This window comes from Brachypodium distachyon, chromosome 2 (genome assembly GCF_000005505.3).
Source record: "Brachypodium distachyon strain Bd21 chromosome 2, Brachypodium_distachyon_v3.0, whole genome shotgun sequence".
In the NCBI taxonomy this organism is placed as follows: Eukaryota; Viridiplantae; Streptophyta; class Magnoliopsida; order Poales; family Poaceae; genus Brachypodium; species Brachypodium distachyon.
This window is the reverse complement of record NC_016132.3, coordinates 54,120,610-54,132,842: the sequence shown is the minus strand read 5'-3', so window position 1 is coordinate 54,132,842 and position 12,233 is coordinate 54,120,610. Positions and strand designations below refer to the sequence as shown.

The 12,233-nt window shown below is 47.3% G+C and overlaps 1 protein-coding gene across 1 annotated transcript; it reads left to right on the top strand.

Moving 5' to 3' along the window:
• The first annotated feature begins 8,414 nt into the window (after window positions 1-8,414).
• On the top strand, window positions 8,415-11,204 carry LOC100836946. The gene is made up of 2 exons (XM_003567252.4): window positions 8,415-9,665; window positions 10,638-11,204. The coding sequence occupies exons 1-2, from the start codon at window positions 9,251-9,253 to the stop codon at window positions 10,937-10,939; spliced, it is 717 nt and encodes a 238-aa protein (XP_003567300.2). The 5' UTR covers window positions 8,415-9,250; the 3' UTR covers window positions 10,940-11,204.
• Window positions 11,205-12,233: the final 1,029 nt, after the last annotated feature.

Genomic DNA, 12,233 nt, shown 5'->3' with positions numbered 1-12,233 from the left:
GATCTTCAATCACAATAACCGATTCTCCTAAGAACAGGCCATCCCACTACACCACGTTTCAAGTTAGGAGGCATCTTAAATTGCCTTAAAATGATGACAAAATGCCTTCAAAAATGTTTGGAGGCTTTTAAAAATATGACAAGAAAGTTGGGGAAGGGAAATGTCATTTTAGGCTTTTGGAAAAAATGCCTCCAAATATAGCAACGAAGGCTTTTTTGCAAATACCTTCAATTGTTATTTGTGGTGTTTCCAGAAATGCCTTGGATTGTCAAACTAGGCTTTACAAATTATTGGTGCCGACCAATTCTCCCTATCCCCCCCTACGCACTTTCCAGCCTCTGATTTTCACCAGTGCGTTGATTACAATTATTTCCTTTATTATACTTATTACTATATATTTGCTAATGGACGTGATTTCCGTGGGCCGTGGTCTCTATTAAGGTGTATGATCCGGATTTTTCTCTTGCCTTCCATTCTTCTTATGGGCTTATATACTGGTGGGAATTTTTGTTAATTTGCAATGTGGGACTAAACATACAGAACAAAGCTATTCGACACCGGACACCCATGTCCTGTCATGCGTGGAAGTCGGAAGAAGAGAAAGGCATTCGCCGGCGAGCCGCTGTGCCGATGGCGGCAGTGCCTCTGAGGAACGGAGAGGGATTGGGATCTCCGGCGGACTGTAGAGGAGAGCAGTTGACAGCGGCCACCGTGGAAGGAACAGCAGCGGGTGGATGAGAGAGGAGAAGCCACCGGCCGCGGCAGGAGCCTCGGCGCGCAGAGGGACTGTCGGCGGGCTCCAGAGATGTCGCTGGACATCAGAGGAGAGCAGGAGATGACGGCGGCGGCGGCCTCCTTGGCGCGCCTGCGGCGGCACGTTATCAGGACAGCAGAGGAGGGCGGGGTGGCTAGCGCTTCGGCGGACGACCCACGCCGTCGCCGGGGAAGGCGCAGCCTCAGATCCAGGTCTTGCGGAGGTGGTGCGAAGGCGGCTCGTCGGCGCGATGGCGGCGGCGGCGCCTAGGCTCCGTGTTGCGCTTGTGAGAGATCGGGGAGATTGTGTGTCAAATTGGTTGAAGGTTAAGTTTAAAAAACAGCCGAGCCCATTTTTTAATATTGCACAGACATTTGAAGGCAGTTTTATTGAAATAGCCTCTAAACTTGCTGTGGCAATTTTATAAATAGCCCCGAAATGATTGTATATGTGGCTTTGTTTTAAAATGCCTTTGATGCTTAGTTTTTTTTAGGCTTTTTCTTCATTATGCCTTGGATATTAAATTTTTTTGAGGCTTTTTTTATTAAAATTGCCTCCTTACATTTGTTCTTCCAAGGCTTTTTATGAAATTGCCTGCCATTGTGAGTAATCACGGCAATTTTAAAAAAAGCCTTCACCAAAATGCCCTTAAAGCCTGTACGTGGTATAGTGTCCCCATCTCTGCACACCACACCTGCAGCTCCTCTTCTTGCTGTCTTAGCCACGGCACCATCAGAGTTAAGCTTCATCATCCCCGGCGGAGGAGGAAGCCATCTCGGGACTTGCGGCCGGCCAGCCGGCGGCACATGTCCCTGCTCTTTCAATGAACCAAGCTTAGAGATATAAAGGTTAATAAAGAGATGAGTAGAGAGAGGACTCGGGAACTCTCCTTCATGGATCGCCTTCCTCCGAGCCCACCAAATCGCCCACAAGGTGACAAGGACATTGATAAATTCATCATGTTTTAGTGTCTGGCTCAACGAGAACAACCAAAGCTTCGGACTCGGCGTCTCATCACCAAAGACAGGAACAACAAGATCATCTTCGTGCAAGGCCCACACGCTTCTTGCCATATCACAGTCTAGGAGCGAATGTCTCCATGAATCCACTGCTCTGTTGCAGATATTACACACAGCCGACATCGCCATCGATCGCCTAGCCCGTTCATGACCTGTAGGTAGCGACGCCTTTGCCAACCGCCAAGCAAATATTTTTAATTTGGACGAGACTGGATAGCAGCCGTTGGCTAGTTAAGGTCAGCCAGCCAACGACCGATTAGGAAACTGCAACCCATCCAAAAATAGCGTTCCTCTTATATGCATGCAATTCTGAAACTCGTGCATCGTAGGCAAGAGATTACAAAACTCTGCTACATATGTGATTAGAAACCCGCACATGCAATACTAGCATCTCTCCCCCTGACCATGCAGTCCGCATAGTATCCCATTAATTTCTTTTTCAGACAACTTAAAAATGCTATAACTTCCAAACCAAGCGTCGGAATTGTGATCTGTTTTCACTGTTGGCTCTATCGCGACGAGATCTTCAAAACTAGATCCCACTTGGGTATATTTGGATAAATATTTTATTAAAAGCAACTTTTGTGCTAAACAAAGCAACTTTTTGTCATGTTTTGCAAATTTGTCTGGAATGCTACGTTGAAAAGAAAGTTGATATAGAGAAGACAACATTCCCAATAAATGAGTCAAAGTTGCTTGCAATACACTCAAAAATTGACACCCAAAAGTTTTAAGTTTTCTTCGGTGATACATTGGAGCGATCGTTGCTCGTTAAGGAGTCAACTTGTCAACACATGTCAAAGTCGTCGTTTGCAGATGAGCCAAAGTTGTTGCGCTTCAATGTTAACAACTTTCGTTAATGCGTTGGCAGCTTTATCACTTGCGCTAACAATTGTCTTTCGTGCCGGCTTTCACATAGTGGCAACTTCGGCCGCTATTCTAGCAACTTCTACTCTCATACTAGAGATTTTGGTTTCTATATCAACCACTTTCACTACTGCAACGACAACTTTTGCTGACATAGTAGCAACTTTGACTACTATAGCGGCAACTTTCGCAGACAAACTAGCAACTTTAACTACTATAAGGCAACTTTCAAAGACATACTAGCAATTTTGACTACTATAGCGGCAACTTTTCACAAATATACTATCAATTTGACTAAAATAGCGGCAACTTTCATAGACATACTAGCAAATTTGACTTCTATAACGACATTCTCACTCACATACTAGCAACTTTGGCCGCTATGCCAGCAATTTTGACTCACATTCTAGCAACTCTGGATGCTATACTGCCAAACTTTGACTCGCATACTAGTAACTCTGGCTGCTATACCCACAAGTTTCACTCACATACTAGCCACTTTGGATGCTATACCCACCATTTCACTCACATACCAACAACTTTGACTGTTGTACACGTAACTTTTACGACACACTAGCAACTTTGACTCTTATACCGGCAACTTTCACATACACACTAGCAACTTTGGCTTCTATACCGGCAACTTTCACCGACACACTAGCAACTTTAGAGACTATAACGGCAACTTTCACTAACACATTGGCAACTTTGGCTTCTATATCGGAAACTTTGACTCTCATCCTAACAACTTTGTCTTCTATACGGACAACTTTGTTTCCTATATATACCGACAAATTTTGTCTATCATACTAACAACTTTGTATTCTATACGGACAATTTTGACTCACATAGTAGCAACTTTGGCTCCTATATCGACAACTTTCACTTACATATTAGCAACTCTCTTTCTATATTTGCAACTTTGAATCATATATTGGTAACTCTAGCTGTTTATATTGGCAACTTTGACTCGCATACTATCTACTTTGGATGTTATACACACATTTACTCGCATACTAGTAACTTTGGCAGCTGTATTGGCAATTTTTGACTCTCATACAAACAACTTTGTTTTCTGTATATATTTGACTACCATACTATCAACTTTAGCTGCTATACTGACAGCTTTCACTCATGTACTTGTAAACATAGATGTTGTACCGACCATTTTTCGTATATTAACGACTTTGGCTGCTATACTGGCAACTTTTATACCCATAATAGCAAGTTTGGTTTCTATATCAGCAATTTACTACCACACTTTAACTTTGGTTCATATACTGACAACTTTCACTCACATACTATCAACTTTGGCTGCTAACGCCAACAACTTTCACTCACATCGTAGCAATTTTGGGTACAACAATTACAAATTTTAACAACTTCTTATTCAGTCATGATCCTACCTTTGTGTGGGGTGCGACAACTCTATATCAACATTAAGCAAGTATTTGGCATATTTTTAGCAATTAACTCAAATTTTAGCAAATTTGAATTAAGGCATGATCCTATTTTATTGGGGTGCATCAACTTTGGTGAAACATTAAGCAACTATTTATCATATTTTTGCAACTTTTTTACAGTTTTTAGCAACTTTGTATCAAGCCACAATCATATATTTGGATGGATTGCAGCAACTTTTGACCAACATTAAGCAACTATTTGGCCTATTTCTACAACTAATTAACTACAAGTTTTAACAACTTTTTTATTCAGGCACGTTCATATCTTTGTGTGGGGGTGCAACAATTTTAGATCAATATTACGGAACTATTTAAATATTAAAGTTTGACCGGTTTTGTTGGAAAATGTAGCGATAACTGTGACACTAAACTAGTGTCATTAGATCCATTTTGAAATTTTGTCTCATAATAGAACAAGTTGAAGTCATATGTGTTGTTACTCTTTTCTAGAAAGTTGGTCAAATCTAAAATTGACCTAAGACAAAGCCTAGAAGTACATTTACTTGTGGACGGAACGAGTATTTGATTTGCCGACCATCTGCATAATAAGCCATCTCAACTTAAATAAATGTGAAATAATTCTAGAAGACTACTAAGATGGCCTCTTTTTCCATCAGCTTCTCATATGTCTCATCCACTGCTTGGGCGCTTGATAGTCCAAGGCTGTTGTCCTCTAACTAGCACCTAATCATTGCTTTGCTTGACAGCTTGCTACCATCGAGCTGCAGCCTGTGGCCAGAAAATTGTAGTGCACGAACAAGTCTGCGACTGCGAGCTCCCACGGTCGTGGAGAACCAGGCAGCTCGCGCGCAACAATGTCTCCGCGGTGGAAGCTGCCGCTGCTGAGGAGGAATAGGAAGGGTAGGAGCGTCTGCGGGGGAGGGCTAGCTGACCACGGCCGTCTAGCTACCCACGGCTGTGGAGAACCAGCTCGTGCGCCGCCGCCGCGGCCGGCGACGCCGTCTCCCGCGGGGGAGCTATCGCCTGAGGAGGAAGATGAGGGGCAGGCGGGTCGGGGCAGGTGGCGGAGACCGGGGGGCTTGGGGCCCGCCGCTGCTGGTCATGGCCGACGCGGGCGTGCGGTGGAGAAACACCTGGTCGGAGCGTCCGCTGGTGGTTCGATGGCGCTGGCTCGATCAGACGTCTCTCCGTTGTGTGCGCTCGGACGCCACAAAAAGTGCAGCTGCACGTTCTAGCCATTGGGTTTTAATTTTGCTGGCACCTTGACCTTCCACAAATTCTTCCATTTCCCCTCCTGATCAAGGGTATCTGAAGGTTCAGACTGACCTTCCAGCCACATCTCCCTTCTTCTTTTAGTCTCGGCCAACATCCTATAAGCGGAGCGGACAGAGAACTCACCCTTCTTCTCATAGTGCCACGCCCAAAAATCTGGCTGCCTCATGTGACTAATAGGAATTTGCTTGGTTAGGTCAGCATCCATAGGCAAACAAGAATTATTTATAGTCTCCATGTTCCACGTTCTTGTTGCTTCACATAGCAGTTCCGCCACCGCAACAGGTGGGTTGGGCACCCTCGGGCACAGTGGGCGCAAGTGGAAATCACGCGGCAGCCAATTATCGTTCCATATATGTGTGGTTTCACCATCTCCGATCCTTCTAATCAAACCTTGTTTCAGCACATCTCTGCCCTCGCACACAGCTCTCCATACCTGCGATGGCCTCCTCCCAAGAGAAGCATTTAGCAGATCAGAAGAAGGGAAGTAAACTGCTTTCAAGACCCGGCCACTAAGGGTTTCCGGGGACATCAGCACCCGCCATGCTTGCCGGCCAGCAATGCCAAGTTAAGAAGCTCAATATCACGAAAACCCAATCCTCCCTTGTATTTTGGCATGGTCATTGAATCCCGCGCCACCCATGCAGTCTTCCTCTCACCATTCTTACTTCCCCACCAAAACTTCCTAACCATAGACGTGATATGTTGGCATAGACCCCTTGGAAGTTTAAACACTGACATCGAGTACGTGGGAATTGCCTGTACCACTGATTTAATCAGGATCTCCTTTCCCCCACTAGACAATGATTTCTCCATCCAGCCTTGAATTCGTTTCCAGACTCTATCCTTCAGATAGGCAAAAGCTCCATTCTTTGATGCACCCATATCTGAAGGGAGGCCAAGGTACTTTTCATTAAGCGATTCATTATGCACCTCAAACATGTTCTTCACCTGAGTCCGGGAAGCTTCAGAAACTCCCTTACCGAAAAAGATAGCCGACTTCTCATTGTTGATGTGCTGTCCAGAAGCCATGCAATAACATTCAACCACATCACTCAAGATTGCTGCCTCTTCTTCGTTCGCCCAGCAGAATAGTAGGCAATCATCGGCAAAAAGCTGGTGGTTCACTGGAGGAGCAGAATCTGCCGCTTTAATACCTTCAATGAAGGCCAGGCTCGTCGTCTTTTTCAACAAACACGAGAGACCCTCCGCCGCTAGCAAGAACAGATAGGGAGAGATGGGATCTCCCTGCCTGATTCCCCTCGTAGGCTTAAATTCCTTCGTGCGCGCACCATTAAACAGCACGGAGAATGAAACCGTACGAACACCTCGCATAACCGCCTCCACAAAACGATGAGATAGACCAATCTTTCGCATAATTGCCTCGAGGTAAACCCACTCAACTCGATCATAAGCCTTCCTCATATCAAGTTTGAGCGCACAAAACAAACTCTTCTTGCTTTTACTTCCCTTCATGAAATGCAAACACTCATAGGCAGTAATCACATTGTCGGTAATAAGACGACCCGGCACAAAGGCTGATTGCTCTTCGGATATGATCTCAGGGAGAATCTGTTTCAGCCGGTTAGCGAGCACTTTGGAATCAATTTTAAACACCACATTACACAAGCTAATAGGACGAAATTGAGACAGATTAGTAGCATTTAATACCTTAGGGATTATAATGATGAACGTTTTATTGATCTCCTCTGGGGAGTCTTCTCCATTGAGAATCCTGATAACAATCTTGGTCACCTCTTGACCACACAAGTGCCAATGCTTCTGAAAGAAATGCGCCGGGAAACCAACAGGTCCCGGGGCCTTTGTAGGGAACATTTGAAACAGAGTTGTTTTAACTTCCTCTTCTGTAAATGGCATATCAAAATTTGCATTTAACCACCAACGTCCAAAGTGAGCAAGCTGATTGGTCCAAATTATAGAGAGCCCTGGCTCCCAAGAGCCAAAAATCCGGGTCCGAATCCCAGGCTACCGAACTACACAATCGCTGCCGAAGACAGATCGCAATAGAAATTAGAAACTAACCAATAACACCACTCAGATCGGTATGCGTACCGGCGCGCTCCGGCCGGAGATACACGCCACGCCGAGGTCGACGCCCTCTCGCCGGAGCCAGTGCTTGCCCCGGAACCAGGCGCCCCTGTAGGAGGATTTCGGCTGGTACATGTCCATCCGGCGCTCCACGGGCGTGAGTTGCGCCCGCCGCCGCATGATTTCGGCGAGGCGGGCCTGGGCGGTGAGCGGCACAGGCGGCACCGGAACCCTTTCCGAGCTCAGATGCCACCTGTGCGGTAGGTGCACGTCCGGCCATGGGAGCGGGATGCCCTGCTCCCAGAACTCCCTGGCCAGGTCGACGCGACGTGGGGCCGGAGCGCGCGGGCGGCTCGATGGCGAAGCCCCATGGCGCGGGCGGGTGGAGCTCCGGTGCGGTCCCGAGGAGGACGAGGCCTCGTGGTCGTTCACCGCCTTCCTCCACCACGGCTTGGGCGCCATTGCCGGTTGGTGGCTGCTGCGGTTGGTCGGTGGTGTCGGTGGCCGGTGGCTAGGGTTTGGGCTCCGTGGAGAAATGTCGACGGGGCTGGTCCCCATTTAATATGACCGTGACTGGTGTGGTTGGGTGGCTGGCAGGTGGGGACTGGGGAGGAGAGGGGTTTGATCGCGTGGACCAGCCGGACCGCGTGCTGTTTCATTTCGCATCTGTGGAGACGCAAACCCGTCTCAAATTTGAGGCAGGAATGGATCGACGTGGACCAGAATTCGGACCGTCGCGCAAATGACGCGTTTTGACCGTTTCGGACCAACCAAACTGAGCGGCCCATTTGCGTCGCCCCGCTGGAGTTGGCTTATCGAATTAAATTGGACCCCTGCTACCGAGCGTGTGGAGTCGGACTGGGTTTTGGGCTTGGCCGGTTGGGCTGTTGGGCATAAGCCTATCGAATTGAATTGGACTGGCTTGGGCCCCTGCTACCGAGCGGTGCGGAGTCGGACTGGGTTTTGGGCTTGGCCGCTTGGGCTGTTAGGCATATGTATTCTATAATATTAATAATAATACACTCCATCCCGTCCCAATCCCCTCCGCCGGCAAAGCGATACAAAGAGCTAGGGCATGGCTAGCCGGCGTAACCGTAGCCGCCGCCGCCGCCGCCTCCGCGCTAAGCTAGATTCGGAGGCATCCGAATCCTCCTCTCCGCAGTCGTCCAAATCCTCGTCTCCCCAATCGTCCGGTTCCTCCTCCGATGACCGCGATGCCCACCGCAAAATCCCTCTTCCGAATCGGCAGCAGCAGGTGCCTGAGGAGAAGCCTGATCTGCGGAGGACGACACGGGATGCTCGCGATGTGCGGCCGTTCCTGCTGGATGTCATCCGCAGCTACTACATCGACGCCCCCGGCTGCCCGCTACCGAGCTCAGGACCACCCTCGCGCGCGGTCTCCTTGTGGGCGGGCACTGCTACGGTCCACTCCACCCCGTCCACAATATTATCCTCAATTCCGTCTGGTACGCCGCCGCCTTCCCCTTCCGCGCCGACCCCATCGATGTTGACGTTGTCACCACCGACGGCATAAACCGCCTTGCCCACCGCTCTCTCGATGGGTTGGTTGCCTATCTCTGCAACCGATGCCCTGACCTTTCCCACGACGACGCCCTCTGGCAGCTCACCTCTCCCTTGCCACCCTCCATGGCGCCCCCGCCTCCGCACTCGGTGCTGTGCCGTTCGGCCGCACGGAATTGGAATCCGTTCCATTCCAGGTGGCTGCGCAGGCTGCGCGGCACCCAAAACCTTCCGCCCTCACGAGCTTCGTCACCTCGGTGCTGCCACCTGTGGAACGCGATGTGCTCTCGCTGCTTGCTGGCAGGCGTAGTCTCTCTTCGCATGACATCCTGCGCCTCTCCGCCATGCTGCAGCCTCTCCCGCTGCCAGATGCACTGGTACAGCAGCCATGTTCTCAAGAGCTGAGCATAAGAATCGGCCGAATCATTGCCGAGAGGAGGAGGTGCTGGAGGATCATGTACCAAATGTATATTGACATTGCAGAAGCGGCATCGCACAAGTTTGCTCGTAAAACTGGGGCACGATATCGCCTTCATACTATCTATGGCCAAAGCATGGTGGAGGCTGGGGATTGGTGCGGCATGGACCAATATGTGCACATCAATTTCATGGCCTGGCCAAAGGGTAAACTAACCCAAAGCCAGAATCCAGTTTGCTTCTTTGCTGAAGCTCATAATCCAGCAACCAGAAACTGCTCTGAAGAAGACATCACCTTCTGCTGCTTGCTTGGATGCGCACAACCATCACCAAGTCATGCTGGTATGTTTTTTTTAAATTTATCTCAGATCCCTTTTTCACCATACATGATACATTCCTAAAAGTTGAGCGCCACCTGATCACCTGGGGCAACATGTCATGCCTGCTTGCTTGTCTGCCTTGCAAATGCTAACAGGAGCTGCAGTTATTAACGTTCATATATGATTAGTACATTGGGTGTTCCTTTACGACTAGCTAGCGGATTCTGGGTTAGGCTGCTTGCTGTGCATATACCAGTTAAACCTGGTAACCAAGAAGTTTCTATTAGTTCCCTATTTGTTGCATCTGTTCCCCGTTTGATTAATTCCACAAATAAGACTCATTGTTGGTTCGTAGTTGGTACTTCCTCTGTCCCAAGTCAAACTTTTCTAACTTTGACCATGTTTTCATAAAATTATGTTATCATCTACAAGTTCAAATAAATGCACTATCAAATCATATTTATGGAGAATTCACTGAAACTAATTTGATATTGTAGATGTTGGTGCATTTTTCTATAAACTTGACCAAAGTATAATTTGGAATAGACAGAGTAGATGAAATCTTCTTATGGATCTTGCTTAATGCCAGAACAAACAATGGTTCTGCAGAAAAAGAACCAATAACAGGTTTAGGGGTATTTATATGCAGCAGTGTTGCCTTGTATTGTACTCCCTCTGTTTCATAATTCTTGTCTTAAATTTGCCCCAAAATTGATGTATCTATTCCTAAAAAGTGTCTAGATACATGTAAGATTTCGACAAGAATTATGGAACGGAGGGAGTATTGAGCAAAAGATTTTGGGATCTACACGGTGTGCATTGGAATCTGTCTATTTTTAATGTAGAGTATTGCCCTAGAGATGCATTTGTTTTGTACATTCTGATAGTACCATGTCCTGTTTGCAATATGATGTTTGATTGATGTTAGGTTCCTTTTTCTTGGCGTGTTTGAGTGGCAGATTCTGTCTCTAATCCTGCTTGTGGACAAACGCAGATAATTGTTATGCCTGTGCGAGGATCAAGAGAAAAATTGACCATCCAAATGGTGAGGAGCACTTCGGAGGGCATCCGCACAAGACAGATGAAACGGAGGATAACCGCGATTGCCCAACCACCATTGACGTGGACTACAGGTTTTTCGATCCTGACAGAGACATTGACCTTGTGAAGTGCTATGCTGATAAGATAAATCGTGCTGAAGCTATTTATTCCAAGCTGGGCTCGGAAAACAGGAGCACAAATGATGAAGATGTAGCCAGGGAAGATATCGAAGTTTATTGCAGGCGACGCGTCTGATGATACGTCTGATATGTAAACTAAGATGAATGGGGGACCACATGGAGTTTCCAAACTAAATAGGTCGTCTTGTATTATTACTATATATGTATTTCGTCGTGGTGTTGTGTGCGGACTACCTCTACCCGTTCGTCCAACTGAGTTTCCAATCCCAATGGAGGAACCATTCATCAGTCTAGTTTGACACTTTGAGCTGTATTAGCATGAATCGTAACCAGAAAGAATACTGCACTATTCTAGGTTCATTTGTGAAATTCGGTGTCAAGGAAACTTGTGTGTTGTGTCTGAGGCGTGAGATCCTTTGGTCAGTCCTTTAGTCAGTCTGCGGGTGTATAAGAGAAAGGCTGAAAGTGGAACAGAAAAATATAGAACCTTTTCTTTTTTAGGGAACACTGACTTTATTCATTCAGTGCTTTAAAAACCAAACATGTATACCTAATAAATTTACAGAGCTTCTGTGCTCCATCACAAACAACCTTGGGGTGACTTGGTGACAATTGTTGCTAATATGTTGCTATCTTGCCTTTTTGTGAAGGCATTTTTCTTTTGTGTTAGCAACTTTGCCTCTCGTAACAACAATTATTGCTCCGGTACGTCGCCAACTATCTACATAGAATAAGCATTTTTGTATTAACTAACAAAGGCAAGGTGCAGCAACTTTGGATTAATAGCAGGCAACTTAGGAACAAAGTGCGCAGGGAGAGGATTTTTTTCATCGAAAAAAAGAATCAAGGAATTTGGGGCCCACCACTACCTGTCTAAAAAAATCGGCCTTCGAAAAAAAAACGATCGGGAACTTATGCGCGAGCCTGTATCCACGGGCTACAGCCCACATCTCTCTCCTTTTTTTTCTTTTTTTTCCTCTTTCCTTCCTGAGCCACACCTCCCCCTCTTGGCCCATCTCGTGGTTCAAGCCCAGCCGAGCGTATCTGTCTTCTTCCTCGTTGCCTTCGGCTTCTGCCTCCGGGAAAAGCTCTAGTGCTGTAAAATTCTGCTTCAATTCTCAGGCTTACATATGTTTCTCTCAAAATTGGAGCATGTGAATCATTTCTCCTCACCCCACGAACCGATTCTGCCCTCTGTCTCTCCGTTTCATCTCGTTAATCATAACCAATTTGTAACCGAAAGCTGCGAGGAGGAGAACGACGAGCTCGGCCGGGGCTGCTGCGACGGCTGCGAGGAGGAGGGAGTCCGCGACATCAGCAGGAGGGCAGCGACGGAGAGCGCGCCCTGGGGTTCGGAGGCGGGGAACGCTGCAGCGAGGAGAACCCAGTGCACGCGAGACGAAGAGCGG

Coding starts and splice junctions, on each gene's coding strand:
- LOC100836946 (XM_003567252.4), top strand. CDS start 9,251: ATGCTGCAGCCTCTCCCGCTGCCAGATGCACTGGTACAGCAGCCATGT. Junction 9,666..10,637: donor ACCATCACCAAGTCATGCTG/GTATGTTTTTTT, acceptor GGACAAACGCAG/ATAATTGTTATGCCTGTGCG.